Source organism: Pseudorca crassidens, chromosome 8 (genome assembly GCF_039906515.1).
Source record: "Pseudorca crassidens isolate mPseCra1 chromosome 8, mPseCra1.hap1, whole genome shotgun sequence".
Taxonomy (NCBI): domain Eukaryota; kingdom Metazoa; phylum Chordata; class Mammalia; order Artiodactyla; family Delphinidae; genus Pseudorca; species Pseudorca crassidens.
This window is the reverse complement of record NC_090303.1, coordinates 82,263,549-82,288,131: the sequence shown is the minus strand read 5'-3', so window position 1 is coordinate 82,288,131 and position 24,583 is coordinate 82,263,549. Positions and strand designations below refer to the sequence as shown.

At 35.6% G+C, this 24,583-nt stretch overlaps 1 protein-coding gene across 3 annotated transcripts in view; it reads left to right on the top strand.

Moving 5' to 3' along the window:
- GRM8 (glutamate metabotropic receptor 8) overlaps positions 1-24,583 on the top strand; it is a 766,011-nt gene that overhangs the window by 456,358 nt on the left and 285,070 nt on the right. For all 3 annotated transcript variants that reach the window (XM_067746898.1, XM_067746900.1, XM_067746899.1), the window contains exon 7: positions 14,809-15,009. In XM_067746898.1, the coding sequence (XP_067602999.1) occupies positions 14,809-15,009 (201 nt within the window). The remainder of the gene's footprint in view (positions 1-14,808; positions 15,010-24,583) is intronic.

Here is a 24,583-nt window from a genome sequence, read left to right as displayed (position 1 = left end):
AAAGGCCAAATGTTTACCAGGTACTTAGAGTGCAAGTGAGACAGGTCTATTCAAGGGCCTGGTAGCAGGTTTGTATCTTAATCTAAATCCATTTGCTGTACCTGGGCACATTCTTTACTGTTTAGACTTGAGTTATAAGGAAAAAACAAGACAGTTTGAATAGACACAGTTTGGAGTCTTGGCTTTACAGCTTACTATGCCTGTGATAACAGGCAGATTTTTAACCTGTCTGAGACTCCGTATCCTCATCTAAAAAAATGGGAAGAATAATAAAACCTGCTTCATGGAGTTATTACAGGGATTATGTAAGAACACATGCGACTTGTCTAGTATGGATGTTGGCTCACAGTAGATCCCAGTAAATCTTATTTCTTCCCCTTAGCTTCTAAAAAGAAGGCTGTTTATGAAAATTTGTACACTTGAGCCATTATGTCTACATGTTTCCTTTATCATATCTCCCTGTTTTCTACTCAAGTCCTTGATGCTAGTAACATAATTTGGGGAGTAAAAATAAACCACTGAGAACAGACTCCAAAAAGCAGATTTGTTAGAAATAAATTTAAAGTGCATCTCAGGCTATGATTTTCACATTGGTTCTAAATATATCAAATTTCTATTTATAATTTTCTTACAAAATGTGTTTTGGTATTTAAAGCGTATGATGAAAGTTTAAAGATGAAAATATTTTCAATTCTTTTTTGCATTTGCATGCATTGAAACTTTAAAGATGAAAATATTTTCAATTTTTTTTTTCGCATTCACATACAGGGGTAATTAATGGGAGATTCCAACTGGTCAGGCTCCATCTTTCCAGTTGAAATCAGAGGTGGTTGCCGGAACAGACCCTTGGTGGTTATAGGGCCAGAATTCCACCTTTGTCTTGGAAAGTTTACTAGGTCCATGTAAGAGTCACACTAAATCATGCACTATAATTTAGTTTATATGTAATGTTGGAGGAAATCCCAGTTTATACTAGTAAGATTTTTTTTTTTTTAAAGATGTCAAATCTACTTTCTGTTGTAAATTCCTAGTCAAAAGCCACAATTTTTGATCTTGGGCAACTGTGTGTATAAGTTCGGCTTAATGAATACTGATGTTTTATTGATTGTTTAGGAAGGGAAGAAATACAGCCACAGGCGTATTATGAGGGGGTTGAAATGAACACTTACCTCATCTTGGATCTGTTGTTTCAACACTGTGTAATGCAGTTAGTCTCAGACATTCTGTTGACTCTATTATGGAAATTATCCTGCCAGTCCGAGTGGAGAGAAACAAAACACCCCTACCGATTCCATCTTTTGTGTACATTTACTTGAACATAAAAATAAAAGGCATAACTTTAGTTTATTTGACAAGAGCCTTCCCAGTTGTACTTTATTATATCCCATAATAGTTTCCTAGAGTGGCACTTCATAGAATATTAAAGCAAAGGGGATGGACGCTTTACGCACAGCTAATTGGGGTTATGTTATTGGTGTAAACCCTTCTTTAAAAAGAAACTTGATATGAGTTGTTTTAACAAACATTGATACTCACCCAAGACGTATTTAGGCACCATACTATGCCCAGTGGGTGTTCAGAGGAGGCAGATCCGGCCACCGTCCTTCATGAGGTTTTAGATTATTGGAAGAGAAAATAATATTTAGAAGCAGGCTGTAAATCAAGGATGATGACTGAAAGATGAATCCTGGTTATTCATTAAACACAGTCTGCAGCGTCTGTGTTTACTGATTCCTGGTGAGGACTTGGAATGAGTGGATGGTTTGCATCCCTGAAGGTGTCTGATGGAAGCAGAGGCTGATTGAATTAATTGGAAGGCAACATGAGAGGTCATCTTGTCTGGTCCCTGTCCCAGTGAAGGATGGCATAGAAACTCTCCCAGACAGATTGCGACCTGTTTTAATCAGCCACTGGCATTATACCTACGCCTGTGCTCTGACCCCTAAAGCTGGGAAGAGAAGTGAAAAACCCAGTCAGTCACCCAGAGGATGGACCACATTGTACAGAGGCAACGATTGTTTTCCTTTTGCATCTGGGTGGTCCAGTACCACAGAAAGATACCCTAAAATTTCCATTTTAAGGGTATGCATATTATCCTCAAAGTACTTCAGATTTTCTTTTTTTTTTTAATTTTAAGTTTCTGTTATAAAATCCTTTGCTTTTATATTTTTGGCATTTTCAACCAAAAGACATGGTTCTCTGAATGTTGTTGGTTTCCACTGATACTCCTATTAAGTTGGCGTGAGAGAGAGCCTTACCATAACTCACACCTTCTTGTTATTCATTTCCTCCCATAATTCATTTAACTAATTCTTTCAAGGCTTTTAGTTCCGCACGGGCAAACTCATTTAGTGATTCCCTCAAGTTTTACTTATCCTCAATGGAACTCAATTACAAAGGGAGAGAACATGAAGCTGGAAAGAGGAAACATGATACAAAGGGAAGAGTCATGGAATTAGATGGTTAAGGTTCTATCCCTGGCTCTGCCTCTTCATGAGCTGTCAGACCTGGAAAAATCACTCAGTGTTCCTCTACCCTAGTTTCACCATTTGTAAAATAAGAAGATTGGACTAGGTCAGTGAGTTTCAATTTTTTTTGACTTCACTGCAGATTAATAATTTGTTGTATATGGCAACCCGGTAGACACATGCCTTGCAAGTGAAACAAAAGTTTCAAGAAATAATTTATACTGTTCCTATATGTGATGCACTTGATTTCTATCTGTTTTCTTTATTTTAAAGATATGCTGTTTGTGACTTACTACATTGATTTGAAGAACCAGTAATAGGTCATGTCGTGAAGTTGAAAAACATTAGATAGGATGATTTTTAGGGTTGCTTTAGCGTGAGCATTCCTCTTTTATTAATTGCAAGTTATAGGTCTCTTCTATCACTGGACCTTCGCTATTACTGTCACCCTGCCTTTTGTGCTTCCCCTGCTTCCCTTTCTCACCTAATTCACTCCTGTTTATCCTTTAGATCTTAGTCCTAGTGTCATTCCATGACATCGGGGACTAGGTGAGTTTTGGTTTGCCATTGTATCCAGCTCAGTGCTTAATATATCATACAATGATGAATGATGATAGATAATAAAGAAGATAATAGCAACATCCCCTTATATATTCCTATTTCAACAGACTTCTGCCTTATATATATTAACTCATTTAATTATGACAACCCCAGTGGGGTGAGATACTATTATTATCCTCATTTTATGGATGAGGAAACTGAGGCATGAGATATTAGGGGACTTAATCAAAGTCCCATAAATAGTAAATGGTGGTGCTGAGATTTGAACCCAGGCAGATTGGCTGCAGGGTGGTTGTTCCTAATCATTGAAGTACATTGCCTTTATCATGCTTATTGAATGAGTACGTGAACATATATCCTGGGTTTATATTGTGATCTCTTCTGTTTGTGTAATTGGAAAAGTGTTGCACGTTATAGAAGGTTAAATATTTTATAGCCCTACATAACAAATAATGGTGTCCATTTATTCACTATGTAATGCACAGATGCTCTACATTATCTCAATGCTCAAAACAACTATGCAACATAGGTATAAATTCCCATTTTCTGAGTAAAGAATAAGAGACGCAGAGGCAGGGTCTCAAATTTTCATCTGTCTGATCTCAGAGCCCATGCTTTTTTGCATTTTTCTTGTTTTGTAGAAGACAGGACTTAATCTGGGCCTTCTTGAATGCATAGAGTTTAAATAAGGGGAGAAGAAAATGTTGAGCATTAAAAGTGAATTGAGATTTAGGAAGTATACCATGAATAACCAATTAAAAATCGAATGAAAAAATTCTATTTTATAAAGCTTGAAAACACAAAATATTGAGGTATTACTTAAAAAGAAATGAGCAAGTGACATATATTTCTGAGGATTCCAAAAGAAGATTGGAATAAGTGGAGATCCTATGTCTCCAGATGGGAACACTGAATATTGTAGCTATGTCAAGTCTTCTGCCACTAACTTTAAAAATTGATGCAATTCTAATAAAAGCTTCAATTTCTGAAACTAGTTTAAATAATTCTAAAGTTTATTTGTGAGAATAATCAAGAATTTTAAAAAATAAGAGTACGGATAGAATTTGTGTGAACAGATGGTACAACCTATAGAATTACAATATTTGTGAAAAACGGAGTATTGGCATGTTAAGAGACAAGCGGACTAGAGCAGAAATTTCACATTTATATATCTAATAATGTATGCGTCTGATACGTGTTAAAAGTGACTTTATGTAAATTAATGGGGAAAAGAACGTTCATTCAGTAGTCTGGGAGAATAGGTTCACAATTTAGAAAGCATAAAGTTAGATCCCTACCTTGCACCAAATATCATGTTGGGTATCAGGAGTTAAATGCAAAATCCTGAGTCCATTAAGTGAGCTATATATAATACAAGTGCTATAAAAACCATGCTTTCCTACAATACGGGGAAATTCTCACTATAGGTGAAGTGAATATTGTATATTTTAAAAGTATATACAGAGTTATCTTAATTTTTATAAATAGGGAAAGAAATGCTGTAAGGCAATAGACCAGCGTGCAAGTAGTGGTTAACACAGTGGGCCAATAGATATTCTCTATTTTCTTCTTTATATTGGGTTGGCCAAAAAGTTCCTTTGGCTTTTAAGTAAAAATAAAAGACACATTTTTCATTTTCACCAAGAACTTTATTGAACAATGTATTCACTCTTTTGTTCCAATACCTTCTGCCATTTTTCAGGCAACTTCATAATTCCATCTTCCCAAAACTTTTTATCTTTTTGAGCAAAGAACTGTTCCAGGTGCCTTTTACAGTCTTCCAGGGAATTGAAATTTTTTCCATTAAGGGAATTTTATAAAGACTGAAATAAATGGAAATCTGAAGGTGCAATGTCTGGTGATTACAGCAGATGAGTCAGAACTTCCCAACCAAGCTGTAACAGTTTTTTGCCTGGTCATCAAAGAAACGTGCGGTCTTGCTTTATCCTGATGGAAGATTATGCGTTTTCTGTTGACTAATGCTGTACAGTTTTCATCCAGTGCTGCTTTTAGTTGGTCTCATTGGGAGCAGTACTTGGAATTAACCGTTTGGTTTTCCGGAAGGAGCTCCTAATAGAGGACTCCCTTCCAATCCCACCATACACACAGCATCACCTTCTTCGGATGAAGACCGGCCTTTGGTTTGGTTGGTGGTGGTTCATTTCACTTGCCCCACGATCTCTTAAGTTCCACATTATTGTGCAGTATCCACTTTTCATCGCCCGTCAAAATCTGTTTCAAAAACGGAGTGTTTTCATTATGTTTAAGTAGAGAATCGCATGCAGAAATACGGTCAAGAAGGTTTTTTTCAATTAACTTATGTTGAACCCAAACATCAACGACATGAATATAACCAAGCTGGTGCAAATGATTTTCAGTGCTTGATTTGGATATTTTGAGTATATCGGCTATCTCCTGCGTGGTATAATGTTGATTGTTCTCAATTAATGTCTCTATTTGATCGCTTCCACTTCAACTGGTCTACCTGACATTGTGGAGCATCGTCCAGCGACGAATGTCCAGCACAAAACTTTGCAAACCACTTTTGACATGTTCGATCAGTCATAGCACCTTCTCCGTACACTGCACAAATCTTTTGTTGAGTTTTGGTGTTTTTTTTTTTTTTTTTTTTTGACATTAGAAACCTTTTTTTGAGTGAGACAAGGCAAACATGGGATGAAAATATTACAGGATGAAGGAAGGCTGAGGAAACCAATATAATTTCTTTTTCCTCTGTGGAAGAATGAGCCGCCCAAATGATGAACTGAAGCCACTCCAAGATTACTATTTATACTTAAAGCAATGTAAAAAGCAAGGTTTTAACCAAAAAGCCTGTATCTGGCGTTAAAAAAAAAATTACGTCTTTTGGATGGATCGGTTGCATTTTTACCTTCCTTGAAATAATAAAGCATAATATGCCGAAAACATTTCTTTTTTCTTCCATTTTCAATATTAAAATGGCTACACAAAAATTCACCAATTTTGATAAGGTTTTTTTTTTAAATGCACGCTGATGTGGCAGCTGTCACATACAATCTAACAAAATTGTTTCGAATGAAGTTAAAGACAACTAAGCACTACTAGAGAGCCATCTTAGGGAAAAAACGAAGGAACTTGTTGGCCAACCCAATACTTTTCCCCTCACATTTCTACAAAGGCTGTGATTTACTTCTGTAACTGGAAAAAAAAAATTTTTAAGGCAAATCCTAAGCCGTATCATAGGGTCTGCAATGACAAGTATAACATATTTTGGAATGGAAGGTGGGGCATTAGAAATCCTACCCACTGAAGGGGGAATTATGAAGGGAAAATTTGAATCCTCCTTCAATGGAGGAACTTTAATATGCTTTAAAGAGAAAAGCTGTTCTCTTAACTATGAACTCTACTATTAAGAGTTTTACACACTATTTTCTATCACAATTTGTCTCTAATGTGTATGATCTAAGATGGTTATGTAGAAAAATGCAACTGTTTGAATTTAATCAACTGCGTTTTCTTTGGGGACCTAGGGATATACCTATGAAATGACTTTCTCTTCTGAACATCTTTCTTTTAAACTGGTAGTTTTGCCTGAAGATACACTCTTAATCTTATTTGCCACTTACCTTAGGTTTTTCAGTGTTTTAAAAGCCCTAGGACATTGCATGGAAAATGTAACTCCTGAAGGGGACGCCTGGCACCTGCCGGGAGCATCTTCCATTTCCTGTCAGGCACAAAGGAGAGAAGTTATTGTGGGCTACTGTAACACTCTTCACTGATTGATTTACAAGTGTCTCCTGACGTGTCCTCAGGCAGCCAAGAGCCTTCAGTTCTTGGGACTACATTTAAATTACAGAAGAAGATGGAGAGCAGGTGATTTTCAGCGGGAGGACCCTTCTCATTTTCTCTGTTCTGTGTAAATAGGTAAAACCAAGGCTCAAGCTAGTTGGTTAGTCTAATACATGTATTTACAGGTCCTTGAGAAAGCCTACTATAGAATCTATGAATCAGGACCTTAGGTGTCGAATTCTCTTTTGAGCTTGACGTTATTTTCCTATAGAAATCCTCTAGACATATAAATATACACACACTCTCACTCTCCAATGCTAAAATACCCTTTTTAATTTTTATAAATATAAAGTTATAGGCCTTATTAGCTTGGGTTTCACTACAAATATCCAATCATCTTGCTTATGAGTTTCAGCCATTTTATGCCAATTTTATCTCAGGTGTGTGGTTGAAATTCACAAACAAAAATTTTCTCTGTAGTTCAGGAAAATGCTCAAAATGTTATAGAAATGTATTCCCCCCCTTTTAGCATTTCAATGTAGATATTGTCATTTGTTAATATTTGTTAGTATTTATTAGTTACTATTTTTGTAAAAATATGTATTATTTTATAATATTCTTTAATCCCTGCTCCACTGCCCTCTTTAAAGTTTCACACACACTCACACACACACACACACACACACACACAAACACACAATCTTTATACTTAACTAGGAGACAAACAAATCATGGATACAATGACTGAACGTTAAACAGGAGTTCGAAGAAGTGAAAGTTAAGCCCGAGCTGGAAGAATCAAAGAAAACTTCAGGAGGAGAGGAAGTGAAGCAGTAAATGGCAGAGGTTTGGGGTCAGGCTTGACTTGACTGTTTCTGCCATAACTGTGTGATATTTGGTAAATGATTCAACTTTTTGAGTCTTAGTTCCGTTATCTTTAAAAAAAAAAAAAAAGATGAAAGGAGTAATAATAATTTACGATCAAAGAGAAGCTATCTGTGAAGAGTCCTGCCCATTTTAATTATTTGTGTCCTCCCTCTTCCCTTTCATGTCTTCATAATTGATTTTCCATAAATGATTCTTTTAACCATTGGATAAAAATAAAAAGATAAATGAAAAACATTTCTCCTTTGTGAGGAACCAGATTCGATATATAGCTCAAGTCTAAGAATAATGAAAATGTAGTGACGCAGTTAATCAGTCTGAGAATTCAAGAAGAAAAATCCAGGCTGACATTTGGTTTTTGTTTTCTTTTTTTTTTGTTTTTAGTGCAGAATTTCCAGGTCTTGGTTACTGGATAGTCCTAGCTATTTTGGAGAATTGAGTTTAGTGGTATTTGTTCAGTCACACCCTAATGCAATCTTCAAGTGATCTTAGTGTAAGAAGGAAACAGAAATAAAAGAAGCTGCCCTAGAATCTAGAATTTTAGAACTGAAGGGACCCTGATTGATCATCGTGTTCAGTCCTCTAACTTCTACTGAGAAGTAAATAAATGCCAGAGAGATCATGACTTGACCAAGGACAAAATTCAGTTGGTCACCGTGTTAGAACTGGAACGTAGGTCTTTGAATTCTCAAACCACTGGTCTTAAGGCAGTACCGCATAAGGTATTTCACTCCAAGGTGGCATAAATTATTGCAGTGTTATAAATAAATAATCAACCATATCACTGTTATATGATTACTCTAAACATTTGGACCTTTATTCTTTAAATAACTCAACAAATTTATATAAAGTTTATATTTTGTTAGAGGATACAATACTATAGAATCTTAAAAATCAGTCTTTTTAACTGCCATAAATGGAGGCTTCCTGTTCACCTGATTTTCCAAATTCTGTTAGTGGTGCCAATATTCTACTACCTATCCTCAAAACTGCTGAGTTGTTGATTGCCTCCAACTCCTACTCTCATATTTAATTAGGTATCCAAAGACTGTTAATTTGACATCTGAAATATATTTTCTGTCATTCTTTTTCTTTTCCACTGTTTCAACCTATTGCTGCCCTGCCTCCCAACCTGTATCTCTACCTTCAACTTATGTTTGTTTCAATTTACTTTACACATAATTCCCAGAAATAATTTTCAATACCAGTATTGGCTCTCTGTTTCCAACCAAACAATATTTAGTACTTAAACCTAGCATTTAATATGCTCTTTGACTTGATCTGAGCTGTTAAATCGAAAATAAAATGATTAACTATCACTACTGCAGCCGAATTTGAGTTGACATCTTACTTGAAGCTTGGAGGTTGAGAAGGAGACCTCTGGGAAGCAGTGAAGAAAGGTACAGAGTGAACATCTAAGTGAAGTCCCGTGGTTTGAAGATCTCAGGTTATATTCAAGGACCTGAAAGTGGAGAAGAGAGAGGTAGGGTGCTACCAGCAGTTGAGGCTGGAGAGATGGGGACCCTGTCTTGGAAGTCCCTGCGGGCAACCTTTCCAGTTGAAGAACTAGGCTTGGTGAGGTTCAGGAAAGTGTCCCGGGCCTGTTGAGTTGTGCAACTGGGATTTGAATGCACGTCTGTCTGACTGGCCCGTCCTCTTCTCCCGTGCCGGCAGCCTCCTTTACTCAGTCTGTCCTTCTGCCTTACAGGGCCCATGTTTTCATCCCTCTGCGGTTTGGGAGGTGCACACATTTCCTTTGCATATCCTAGTGCCTAGGAGATATTCCTGAATTACTGAACACGCTAATCTTTCTTTTCCATCCTCCCTCTACTGTGTCCTTGAACCCAAACCAGTTTAAATTCAGTATAAGATGACTTACGTTTGCTAACCTGATAGCGATTACTTTTTAGTGTGAAGAGCAGTTCTTGGCATCATTCTCAAGCGTGTAAGAATTTTACCCTCTCTGCGTCACTACATACATATGCGGTATCGGGAAAGCTCAATGAAGGGTGTGACAGTCTCATCTCTGGTGTATCAAGGAGTAAGGCAGATGGAGTTTTTGTGGAATTCAGAATGACTTTTCTATTTGGTCCTGTATGCGTAAATGTGTTTATTCATAGCAACTGACAAATTCTCTCCTTCCCTCTTACCATCCTCCTCACAGCAACTGCAAGAAAATGATTGAATTATTTAAAATACTTGCTACATACTTAAGAAAAAGTCAGGGAGGAGCTAAATAAAGAAGTCCTTTTTAACCTACAAATTTAGAGTGTGGGATTATTTCTACTACCTGGTAAGACTGTAGTAAAAAATTCAACCAATTGGATGTTTGCTTTCCTGGGAATAAAAGGACTAATTTGACTTACATTTTTTTCCCACTTAATTGACCACTGTTTTTTTAGATCATCCCTGCAGTAACATTATGAGTTTTATAATAATTTCAGGAAAAGGAAAATAGCCCCTAGTATCTCAGTTTACAAAACTAAGCTATCTTCTGAGAAATGAGAAATTCTTAGAAAGCAAAGCTCAAAAACTATGTGTCAGTCAAAGAATTTAAAATTCATGTCAGGTTCATCTTAGGAACTCACATTATAAAATATACAGCACTTTGCAAACTTGAGTAGATTTGCTTTTCGCTAAGAAGGAACAAAACCAAAAAAGATACACCCTGATGTGCAGAAGACCTTAACTGAGGTCCATGTGGTATTGCTCGGACCAATAAGAATTTACTGTGTGTTCCAGGGACAGAGATACTGTCAGGGTTTTAGATTTCATTAATGAAAACATGAAACAATCTTGCTATAAGATTTATGAGGCTGACTTCGTCTCCTACCACACAAACTCTTAGCTATATGTTGTTAATTTTAAGCTATGCACTAAAACACATCACAACTTTACAATCAGTGTTTTAAATGGATGGCTGACATACAGGCTTTAACAATGTTTAGCACTTTGTAGCAATACAGTAAGGCTAACTTTAGAAACGATAGCATAATGAAATTTTACAGGCAATTAAGTTGATGATTCACTGTCAGCTTCCTAAATTATTCTCTTAGATGATCAAGGGAAGCAGATATAGGAAGTGAGGGGCAAACTCTAGATCCTGTAAAATCTTAAGTGTCATTATGTTTGAAGTTTTAGGAAATAGAAAAATACCTTGTCTAAACAGCCTGAAAAGAAATCAGATAATTTCCTTTTAAATTTAGAAATGGTAATAGTGATCAGTCTTTTAGTTTGTCACCACGTACATACATTGATTTATGAAAAATGTCTTATAGTGTCCATTGACTTGTGTGGCAATAGTTACTAGAGAGCCTTATGAACTTTTACTTTAAAAGAAAACAAAGTTGTATATATTTAACCTTTACTCAAACTAATTGTAGTTTAGAACTAGCAAGGAAATAAATAGTTTGACTAGTGAAAATTTACATATTTTCCTTTAATAAGATGGTGTGGTGTTTCAGAATTAATATAAATCCATTATACATGAAGGTGGAAAAATATTGGGGAGGAATCCAAGGAAGAGTATGTCTATTAAGTTGGGGTATCTATATTAAAAGTATATCAGGAAATTGTTGTATATAACTTTATCTCAGTTATTGAATGGTCAGAAATATCTTACAGACTTCTAGGAGGTTGCAGTAGCATTAAAATAAAATCCTAGTATGTCAAATTCAGAACATTTGGGGATAGAGTAAATTTAAAAATATAAAATATTCATACACATCTAGCTTGTCCATATATCCCATGGATTGTGGAAAATTTCCAAATGTCTTAAGTTCTCATGGTCATTACTTTCTTTGAATCAATTTGGCTTTGCCATTTTCTGCCAATCCTATGCCTGCTGACCATACTCCTTTAGTAATGGAGACATGGAATTCCTCTTTTTTCTTTAAAGTGTGTGTGTGTGTGTGTGTGTGTGTGTGTGTGTGTGTGTGTGCACGTGAGCATGCTGCAGAAGAGTTTACAGAGCAGCAATACGATCAACATAACCTGGAATATGAGTGCTATAGATTGAATGCTTGTGTTCCCCCCCCACCATATTCCTATGTTGAAACCCTACTCCCTAATATGATGGTATTAGAGGTGGGCCTTTGGGAGGTCATTAGGATCAGATACTGTCTTGAGGGTAGAGCCCTCATGAATGAGATTAGTGCCCTTCTAAGAGTCATAAGAGAGATTGCTTCCTCTCTGCGTTCTGCCATATTGAGGATGTAAGAAAACAGCCACCTGCAACCCAGAAGAGAGCCTTCACCAGAACCTGTCCATGCTGGCATCCTGAGCCTGGAAGTCCAGACTCAGAGCTCTGAGAAATAAATTCCTGCCACCCAGTCTGTGGCACTTTGTTATAGTGGCCTAAACTGACTAAGACAGTTAGATATCTATGACAGTTCTATCTAAGACAGTATCTATCTAAGACAGATATCTAAGACAGTTAGATATCTCTGTTTTGAAATTACAGAGTATTCATGTCCTCAAGTTGGGAGATTCTGATTCATTAAGTCTGGATGGCACTGCAGAATCTGTACTTAAGAAGATAACTAAGATGGGAACAACTGCTCTGGGATGCCTAGTCTTCCTTTTCAGTTATCAAGTTCAGTGATGCAAAATAAATGAAACACAAGGATCTCTCCATATAGACCTAGGGACCTACCCTCAGTGTAGTTATTTCAGTCTTTTATCATCAAGTTTCCCTCACCATTTGCCTCCTTGTTCATAAGAAACCATGCTGGTCTGCCCAGGACTGTCCAGGTTGTGATCCTACATCCTGAAAAACTCCTCAGTCCTGGACTAACCAGAGCCATTTGTCACCAGATAAGGTCTTTAAAGATATAACTGAATGTTGGTTTCTGCGACTACTCATGAGTATTTATTTATGAATTGTCTATTTTGTGGTTAAAACTATGGAAAGCTGAAAGTGCTGCTTCCATAGGTTACTTGGTGATGTTCTGCACGTACACAGTACTGTCCTAGGATCCCCATATCCGCATGGATCTTAGCTTAGATCACTCAACTAAGGCAGGTTGAAAGAGACAGTATACCTTTTGGCACCTCAAAGAGGTTCTTTGTTAGAAATGCCTTCTCTCTTTGTGTTCCTAAGCCTGCCAAATCCTCAATAGGAGGTTTTAAGAAAATAATAATGTAATTCCCTACAATGATAGCCTGGTTTTGGATCTTATGAGTTTGATATGGAAGGAGACTAAATAGAAATATGGCATGCAATTGGAAATGTGGGTTGGAAGTTAGGTGACAGTAAAGTCCAGAAAGCTAGATTCCACAATGAATTAAATTGATGCTATAAGTTGATCTAATGTTTTGGACTCTATAATTAAAATTTTGGATTCCAGTTTCTATTTCTAGACCCTACCAATAGTAATAGTTGAGAATGAATGGATTCTGAGGTTGGGAAAAATAAAAGAGGACTCAATCTTGGGGAATGGAATGTTGAGTCATCAAAAAAGTCTGAAAAGGTGTGTTGAAAAGGGAGGAGCAGAATTTAGCATCACAAAAGACTGCAGGGAGTAGAGCACCAACAAACAGCATTTAAAGGGTCTGAGTGGAACAAGTGATTGAGACCAGAGGAAAAAAGGTTCAATGATCTGATTAATGAAAATGAATGAATTGACCACTACATTTGTCTAGAAGAAAGTCACTGGTTTTGTCAGAGTGTAAAAACCCAAATATAAGACAACCATCTTAATTCACATCTCTAAATTTAGAGGAAATATGCATTTTTGTGAAGAAAGGAAATATTTGTTGAACTTAAAGACTTTTATTAAAGTTTACTAACTGACATTTATGGGAAGATTTAAAGTGCTTGCTTTTGGTCTCTCCCAGTGGTACCAGATGTATAAAGTTTGTGGGAATGTGGAAATGATAGATCCTTTTCGATCTCCTTAGTAAGTCCTCAATGTCCTATCTGTCGTTTTTTTTCCTTGCACGTCCAACATTCTTGCCATCTACCCCATTTTCCTGGAGATCGAGAGAATATTGGATTTCAATATCTGAGACCTGGCAGTGGTTCCTGTGTCTGCATTGTGTGTCCTAAGTGAATTTCACCTCCACAAACTGAGTTTCCTCATCCTCAAAATGAGAATGTTGGATTATAACTAATTATACACCATCTAACTTTTAACATCAATTTTATCTTCCATTTTTAATTCTATGTTTCTGTTACATGTTAAATGATAAAGGCCAAGCTAAAGGTAATCTCCAATGCCAGTTCTCAGCCCTAAATATACCTAAAAACAGGTACAATTATTCTGAATGACATTCATTTTGAGAGCTCTACATCTTTTATCTAATGTACAGCAAGATGACTATAGGTAACAACACAGTGTTGTATACTTGAAAGTTTCTAAGCAATTGGATCTTAAAAGTTCTCACCACAAGGAATAAAAAAGGCAACTATGTGAGGTGGTGGATATGTTAACTAACCTTATGGCGGTAATCATTTCACAATATGTATGTGTATTAAATCATCGTGTTGTATTAAACTTACACAGTGTTATATGTCAATTATATATCAATAAGCTGGAAAAAATTAAACAATAGAAACAAGTAAAAAATTGAGTTCAAGAAGAAAATAAATTGAATGATTCTTCTAAAGATAAGCAGTTCATTTAAGGAAATACTGTCATTTAATATTTACAAAAAGAGCTCCCAAACAGAGCACATTCTAAACAAGGACAGACGTGGGATGGAGGGGGAGATCTTACTTTGGGCCACTTATTAAGTGATGCCGTTGGAGCTAAGGTGGATGAGAAGAACAGCAGTGTACACATTTTACTTAAAAGATCAACGCACTACCAAAATGCTAGGTAATTACCAGCATGTACAGTATAATAGAGCTCATAAGGTAGACATGAAGATAATGAAACTATATGTCTTTTATTTACTTTATATCATTTTGTTGCTAATAAAATAGTTTCTGTTCTTTCACAATAAAAAATTCAATACCCAGTTTAAAAACCTGACTCAGTAAGTATAGGACTAAAATAATCAGGAGTAAAATCAAATAGTTTTGTCTCATTTCTGTGTGCCTCCAATGATGAAAATCTTAGCCCTCATGCCAAATTTTTAGTGAAATCTAACCCCAGTTGATGGTTTCCCTTTTCTTTCACAGGCCTGGAGCGAATTGCTCGGGATTCATCTTACGAACAGGAAGGAAAGGTCCAGTTTGTAATTGATGCTGTGTATTCCATGGCTTACGCCCTGCACAATATGCACAAAGATCTCTGCCCTGGATACATTGGCCTTTGCCCACGAATGAGTACCATTGATGGGAAAGAACTACTCGGTTATATTCGGGCTGTAAATTTTAATGGTAAGTCACAACTTTTTTTTTTTAAATCTAAATACTTTAGAAGGGACAGGGTGTGTTCTTTTCCCCCTATGTAGAGTATACTCAAGCAGAGTGGAAAGTACAGGATTAGAAGCAGTTCCCCTTTTAATCAGAAGTGTGAGTTTTTCCACCCGCTTTTAAATCTCAACCATATTTTTTTTGGTGCTACCATTAATCTGCTGAAAGAAGCAGAAGTTAAAAATAAGCCTCTATCAATCAAAATATCACTATTTCAGAAGTAACTTAGGAGACTCATTTGGAACCACTGACAACAGATTAGATTTCTTTGAAAATGTTTTGTTAATGCCGTTATTAAAGAAGGAATTGTAGACATTTTGTTTTGAAACCTATTTTAAGCATTTTAAACAGTAAGATGACTTGAGAGTGGATGATTTGGAGTTGCTGTATATTTTTACATTCTAAGAGTGCCGTGTTAAGTTTCTGCATCTTCTTTTTCATTGTATCTCTTTCAATGATTGGGTCAGTTTGAAGCAGTGAGCTGCATCGTGTAAGGCAGAATTACATACAATCAAGTGTAGATGAGATTTGCCTACTGCAGAAGCAGAAATGCTGCTTCTGTGAGCGTCGCAAGAAATTGGTACAGAATACACTGGCTTCATAGTGTTCGGCTGAGAATAGCCAAATTGCCTGTCTCAAGTGATGGAACTATTGAATTCTGCTGTTCTTTCATGAAAGCTGTAATGGTTGCTGCCCATGACTTTGACCGTTATTTTCAAATGAAATGATAGAATGCTCTGAGCTGTCTAATTCTTTCTGTTTGGCTGTAATCCACACAATGGACATGCCTCCAAGCAGGACGCATGGCGCTGCACTGTCCATCATAATACACTCCAGTGACCTCAGCTGCCAGCCTTTCTCAAAACACAAGGTCATCTTCAATTTAGAATTCAAGTGGAAACTTCTTCTTTTGCTTTGTTCAGGCAACATGAGACACAATTTGGTTTACATTCGTATCCTCTTGAATTTCACCAGAATTTTGGTGAAACATTACATAACATAGTTCCTTTTGTTAAGAATATAAATAGTAAGGGGAATTTGAAAATAATTTTCTTACAATTATTAAATGGAGCGAAAGAGGAGTGTTACAATACAAGTGTTATAATACAATACGTTATTTACCCTAACATGACGTTGGGGAGCACTTTATTTATCCAAATTGCTAAGAAGTGGGAAGAGGAATGCAAATGAATATATTTTTTCATTAACTGAAGCTCATCTCCAGAAGACAGGGAAGTCTTTTAAAGAAACACTGGATTAAAGTATTCTAAAGTTGAATTATCAATTTCTCTCTTAACCATAGACCTAACCCTTCCTTGATGACTTTAATTATTATACTATACTGTAATATAATGATGCCATTAAAGACTACTGAAAAAGTCATAATGTCTCATGATTATTAAGACAATTTGCCTCTAGAGTCCAATGATTTTTGAGTTCTTCTGACCACTTTTTATAGTTATATTCCCCTTCTACATTATCAGACTACTGTTGCTGTGATTGTTTTTTGGACTGATCCCTTCCATAATTTGCTTTTTTCAATCTACCACGGACACAGAAACGCACATAAAATTTCATTAACTTAGTCAAGCGATATTTATTGAGCACATAGGATGTGGTAAGCATTATGATAGGTACTAAAGATATATTACTGTTAAAAAGAGTCAAAACAGACATGTTTCTTGGGGAACTTAGATATCAATCAAATAAGCACACAAAGGTGTAATCATATAATCCGCAATGAGTATTGAAAGAAGAGGTGTGTTGGACTAAAAGTTTATAATAGGGAAATATGTCCCTATTCTAGGGAGTTAGAGACAGCTGGAATCTGGAGATGAGGGTCAGAGACAAGGGTAAAGCACTAGACAGGACCAGATAGATCCTGAGATGTCTTACAGGTCATTCTTAAGATTTGTTCTTCATCTTGAAAGCAGTAGGAACCCACTGAAGCATAATAGAACTGTGTCTGATACAAGAGTAAGTGTACTCCGGATGAGGACCATGGAAAATACATGAATTTTAGTGTATGAACTTAAAAGAGAATCTCTCTGAACTCCTTGGAGATTTATTTTGCAAATAGCTTGAAATTTTTCTGTGTCCCAGTAGCTGGTAATAATAGTACGGTTATAATAATAGGGTAGGGGACCTGAGCATAAGCAGATTATCATGGGATATATAATTTGCTTTTCAGTAATTTTCAGGATGTTTATCAATTTTTTGATTTCATTATTGGCTTACTGTTAGTATTCATTTATTATTAATACCTTGCCTGCTTCTGATAAAAAAAGGCACATAGGGCTATTCAAGTAGAAGTACACCATCAAAACCATTGAAGGGGGAAGAAACAAATTTGGTAACCAGAATGAAGGACTACGTTAAGTTCTGAGCTTCCTAAGCGCTAAAATATAAGGGGACATTCAATGGAATATATGTTACATTACATGAGAGAAGCAAACTTACCTATTTCTAAGGAGAGAATGAATTTTCTTACAGCCTAATAAGCAATGTTATTTAACAAAATTTTACTTGGGAATCTGGAGGGAAACAAAGGCCTGCCTTTTAGGATTACTTTTATTGCTACCATTTGAACAAAATGCTATTTCTATAAATTTTTTAAATGCAAAGATTTATCAAAAGAAAAACATAAAATAAAAAGAGTTCAGATTTTTCAAGTACTTAAGCAACAATGTCAATTCCTTACTCTGGTGTGTTCTATAGGCAATAAAATATTAATACTGTACATCTTGTATAGAATCAAAGATTTTTCTGTTGCCGTGAGAACCTTATGCATCATAAAGAAAAAGTGTTGGACAGAATTCCAGAGATGTCTCCTTACTTTCTCTATAGTTGAGCAGGGCAGTGTAGGCACAGCGGCATACTAATCAGGGTTGTTTGACTGTAGGTAACAGAAACCAACTTAAGCTTGCTTTAAGCTAAAAGGAACGATTTATGAGGGTGTGTCAAGAAACCTCATGGCAGACTGTAGAAAGGTCTAAGAAAAGAAGTGGTTATAAGTACTAAAACCTCTCAGAAATCCAAATATCCCTCTGTCTGCTTTGTTTGGCTCTCTTTATATTGGTTTTCTCTACGTCTAGGTCCACAGGGTAGGTAGCAGGAGACCATCTACATTTCTAGAATTTAGTTGCTGTTTGTTCAGGACATGTGCTAAGATTAACATATATGTATTTTAGGTCCCAGTTCTAACTTCTTGGAAACTTGAATCTCATTAGCTAAACTTAGGTTGGATGTCAGACCTGTTCCAAATTATCAGTGGCAAGGATCAAGTAAGTACAAACTTACTTGTCATGAGGCACTCCCAGCGGGTGAAAGCGACATGGGTGAAAGGGACATTTAGGAAGCTTCTATCATTGACTTAGGGGGAAAGTTTAAACAAAGTGAGCAGAGAGGTGCAAACCTGAGAAAGGGGTGATGCTGTGGTCTCTGAATCTCTTTGCTTCTCTCGGTGGGTGAATTTTTGTTAGGCTAGAGGGCACAATTAAAATCATATAGAATTTGTGGGAATCTGAGAGAGGAATCAGTTTTGGAATTATTTAATGCAAACAAACCTTCATGCTGTGATTGAATTCCCTGAATGAAGCAGCTTCCCTAAACTCACAGTGAGGTAGTGGTCTAACCATTTCAATGCTCAATATTCTAAGAAACATACCTAAACACTTGCCTGATTACAGAGACTGATATAGAGATGGAATTTAGCAGCACTTCCTTTTCTTTAGAAACCTTATTGATTTTAGGGACTTACTGCAAATTTTCCAAATATCCAATTTTGAGAGTCTCTGAACACTGCAGACGGTTTTAAAGCAAATTTCTTCACGTAAAGTACCTTTAAGCTATCTAAAAGAAATAAATACTGCTTAATATTAGGAAGTGCATTACAAATTCACTAAGAAGTCAAATAAGACAATGAAAAATATAAGATTCTGTAAAAGCATTTGATTAAAATATAACCCTCATTTCTGTTACAAGTACAAAACAAACTAGAAATGGAATAAATGTTTAACGTGATAAGCACATCTCTCTCAGCCTATGACTGGTTATATATTTATAGTTATTCCTATTACAGAGCTGGATTAGTCCTATTAGCACTATTATTAATATTCTATAAATTTTAACCAATGTGATAAAACAACAAACAAAAATAAGAGATTACTACTAAAAAGGAAAAAGTATTATGGTTATTTTCAAATGATTTGATCTCAAGACAATAAATTGAAAACTAGGAGTACTTACTTTAAGATGATCAAATATAAAATTAATATTAAAACATTAAGAACTTTCCTACATACAATGTTAGAAATCATTGACAATTATGGGAAATGAGACTCTTTTCTTTGCAAAAATATATAGAAAATATCTTTGAATAAATTGAGCCAAAAAATATTAAAGACATATGAAGACAACTTTATTGAGAGACATCCCTTGTTTGTAGACAGAAAAACTAATTAGAGGAAACATGTTAATCTTTTCTGAATTAATCTGTATTCGGGCTTAGTATAGTTCCAACCAAAATGACAAAGGAGTATTTTCTGGAATTTGAAATAATATTTAAAATTTTAATTGTGAGAATGAATGAGTAAAAATAACTAAAATGATTTTGAAGAAAAAATATTCCTACCAAACAGTTAACATTTAAGCATAACGTTAATCTATAATAATCAATCCAGCATGGAACTATTACCGGAACAGACATATGGTAAATAGAACCAGATAGAAATAGCCAGAAATATCAATATATAATAATAAATCAGTTTGTACATGTATTTGTATATACACACATATGAACTTATGATGTGATAAAGATGAGTTAGAACTCAGTGGGAAAGTAATTTTATTCATTGATTATCAATTTACAGTAAAATCAAGTGATCATGATTTCTCCCTATAAGAGAGTATAATCCATTTGGAATTTATTTTAGAGTTAGGTGAAAAGGAGAAGCAAAAAAAAAAAAAGAAAATATAGAAGATAGAAGATGGTTCATCTTTTAGATGGAAGGATTATACTAAAATATTCTAAACACTGAGGTCTCTTCCAGCTCTATATTCACTGCAGATTATTTTAAAGATAAAGGTATATTTTTAAAACATAGATGCCTATCAGTGTTCTTACTGTTGTTGTTTTTTTAGTTGTTTATTTTTATTTTTTATGAATCATTCCTTTAGCCCACATACATTTTATTGAGAATCTTACAAAGTATCTAATAAAAGGGCTCTTTGCCAGGCATCAAAAATACAAAGATTAATAAAATGTGGTTCTATGAGTTTTCAGATGTCATAGCTTAACAGAGGAGAGACACAAACATGTTACCAACAATAATTCAATTTGATAAGTGATATGATAGAGGCATGGGCATGGCATGTACAAACCCAACGTAAGGCTGAGATTAGGAAACTGCATAAGGGAGACTCAAAGAATACAACACAGAACAGGTGACATCTGATTTAAATTACAAATAGAAAGTGACATTTCTTTAGGTGGACAAGATGGGAAAAACTATTCATGGCAGACTAAACAGTTTAATAGTAGATGGAAGACAGGCAAGAGTACGCGTTCTGAGAAAGTGAGCATCCACGGTGTAAGAATTCAAAGGAGTGACGTGGGAGCCGCCTGGAGATGAGACCAGCAACGTGAACTTGGGCCTGGTTAGAAATCCCTGCCAAACTCTGATGTTTGACTGTGACACAGGGAACTGAAGCTTTCTGAGCAGGACAGGGAGGTGCTAGGATTTGTGTTTTAGAAAAATAACTATGGCAGCAATTTGCAGACAGGAGGGAGAGACTGAAGACAGGGATGACAAGTTAAGAGACGGTTCCAATCATCTCCAGGAGAGAAGAGTGCCTGAAATGGGAAAATGAAAGTACAAATGGAATGTAAAGAAGTGAAAGAGGGAGGAAGGGAACAAAGAATCATTTCAGTGCTGGCTCTGTTCTAGACACTGTGCTTTGATTAGAAGCCAGAAGGTTTTGAGACATATCTTTACTTCCCCAAATGATCTTTCTTTGTAACTGTTTGTGACAATCCCATTCCTAGAGCTAATTCATTATTTTTGTGTGTGCATAAATCATTTTTATTTAGTGTTTTCATTTTATTTTTTTAATTTTTTTTTTGGAGTATAGTTGCTTTGCAGTGTTGTGTTAGTTTCTGCTGTACAGCAAAGTGAATCAGTGATACATGTACATATATCTACTCTTTTTTAGATTCCCTTCCCATTTAGGTCACCACAGAGTCCTGAGGAGAATGTTTTAGCATATATACCATTGATGAAATTGGCTTGACACTACTTTGTTTTATCCACCTTTATAAGTAGAAAATGAGACATAAAATGCCAATATATGGAAAAACTGACATAAAATGTCAACTGTAGAATTTATGATGCGTAATATCCTTGTGACTAGATATTACTTATTTGGTAAATAGAGATGGAGCAAAGTCAAATGTGATGAAGCGGTTCTATGTTAACCTTAAAGATAAATATTCTTTTTGATAATTACCGTATGTGAAATAAAATTTAGAAAATCATTATTAATAATTTGGAAGTACATTATATAATTTATGCTTGATGATAGAGGTTTGCAAGTCATGAAGTAATTCCTGGAAATATTTTTACATTTAAAAGAAAGTGAACGGCATGTGTAGCGATATTGAATTTGTAGAGATAAATAAACAGACTGATTTGAATTAGGTAATATTTCAGTTTCTGATTAAGGAAACTTCAGGCTGCTTATAAAATATCAATCCTACAAATGAAGCCATCATGAAATTTAGTAGCATAATTATACCGGCCTCTTGTTTTCTGAGTAAGTTGATAAACTGTGGGAGTTTTTTTTTTTTTTAATCTTTATTGGAGTATAATTGCTTTACAATGTTGTGTTAGTTTCTGCTATATAACAAAGTGAATCAGCTATATGTATACATATATCCCCATATCCCCTCCCTCTTGCATATCCCTCCCCCCCCAACCTATCCCACCCCTCTAGGTGGACACAAAGCACTGAGCTGATCTCCCTGTGCTATGCGGCTGCTTCCCACTAGCTATCTATTTTACATTTGGTAGTGTATGTATGTCAATGCTACTCTCTCACTTCGTCCCAGTTTACCCTTCCCCCTCCCCTTGTCCTCAAGTCCATTCTCTACATCTGCATCTTTATTCCTGTCCTGCCCCTAGGTTCATTAAAACCTTTGTTTTTTAGATTCCATATGTATGTATTAGCATACAGCATTTGTTTTTCTCTTTCTGACTTACTTTACTCTGTATGACAGACTCTAGGTCAGTCTACCTCACTACAAATAACTCAATTTCCTTTCTTTTTATGGCTGAGTAATATTCCATTGTATATATGTGCCACATCTTCTTCATCCATTCATCTGTCGATGGACACTTAGGTTGATTCCATGTCCTGGCTATTGTAAATAGAGCTGTAATGAACATTGTGGTACATGACTCTTTTTGAATCATGCTTTTCTCAGGGTATATACCCAGCTGTGGGATTGCTGGGTCATATGGTAGTTCTATTTTTAGTTTTTTAAGGAACCTCCATACTGTTCTAAGTTTAATTTCTTTTATAGTCATGAAGAACAAGGGCTTTCACTTCCTCCCTTAATATATAAAGACTTATGTGTGGACCAAGATGGAGCCAGCATCCTTCAAAGCTTCAGGCAAATCAGTAGAGTTGCCTTAGTTCTTCCTTGGATCCCACTCAACTTCACCCACTGCACTGGGTTTCTTTTACTCCTTCTTTATTCTTGTAATTCATGAACTTCATCATGTGCCAAAAATTAGGGATAAATGATAAGCAAACCCCAGAAACAGATGGGATGCCATAGGCTCACTAACTGTGGGTTAAGTGTGGGCATTAGGTTCAAACCAGGGATGCAGCAGTGAGCCTTGGATGAGGGATGGGGACAGAAATGAAGGAGCAGAGAGGATCTGAGGTGGTGGGGAGTTTCTGCAGGAGTTCACATTTAATGTTTTGTATTTATCATAGTGATCAGAAACCCAGACTTTATACTCAGAGTTTGAATCCAGTTTCAGCACTCACTGCTTTGTGATCTTGGTCAGGTAACAAAACCTCTTTAAATCTTTGTTTCCTCATCTGTACAATGTTAATAGTATATACATTTTAGAGTTCCTGTGAAATCTAAATATAAGGTGATAATATATAGAAAGTACTTAATAAGTGATGTACTGTATTATATGTGGAGGATATTTTATCAATAGAGAATTAATGAAGTTAGTACTTGGATCACCTTATAAAGGTGATGAGATGAGTGGGATGGGACTGAGAGCTTGAAAACAAGACACAAGTTGGAAAAGATGCTTCTTCCAGGGCACCAATCAACAAGGTCTCCCCAGCAGTGTCAGCTTCTTAGATAAAGGAACAGAAACGTGAATATTTTCACAACCTTCTCAAAGTACATGGCAAAGTATATTGATATTGGCATCTGATGAGTCTAGTGTAGATCAAATGGGGCTCATTCTCTCCCTGTTTCTTCTGTTTCCTTCAAAATTATGTACTTTTTTAATGAAAGAAAGTATTTGTTAGAATAGCTCCCATGTTATTAAGGGTAATTATTTTCTAGTGATATTTTGCTTCAGAAAGAATCTACCCGAAAATTATAATGGAGACTTGATTATTATTCTCTTTAAGGTTATTAACTCTTATAATTACATTAAAGTTTAATCAAGAAGTTAGTTTGAAAGTGAAGGATATGAATGAGAAAATTATTTTTAATTCAGATGCCTAATTGTTACACTTTGGGGATTTGGGTTTTGAATGTATTAAATTTGGCCTTTTGAATGTATTAAAAAAATGACTATAAAATAACTTTTGAACCATATAAACACCTTTGTAGCTAAGTTAAGGGAAAATTATCAAATATAATTTTTAAAAAAACTTAGAGTGTATTTATAGCATTTATTTGTATATGTCATATACATCCATTCAACAAACATTTATTGAACGTTTGTTATGTACCTGAACTGTGCTATTTGTATTTTGTCCCTCTTCCAGTTCTCACTTCTCCTTTTTCTTACTTCATATTCCTTTAGATATTAAACTTCTTTTCCTCTTCTTTTGTCCTCTTTTCTTGCCCAGTGTTTCTCCACTTGCTCTTGTGATCATTCAGTAATCAAGATAGCAGCAGTGGGTAAGAGTATGAGCTTTTGAGTTGAAACAGAGATGAACTAAAGTTGTAACTCTCGCACTTAGGTGAAGAGACCTTGGATAAGCCACTTAAATTTTATAAACCTCTATGTTCTCACCTTTGCATGGGAGTAATAATCATACCTACCTTGTAGTGTTATTATGAGCATTTAATGAGATAATTCACAACTCCTGGCAATTGTGAATAATCAATGAATGACAACTATTATTTTTTCCTCTACCCCATGACAAGAGTAAATCTTCTGCATATGTTTACTGGGTTTCAAACATACACACATAAATACCCCCCCAAATACACACTCATTCACATACGTTCCCTTACACACCTTAGATTCCAAAGCATCTGATAAATTTCTTA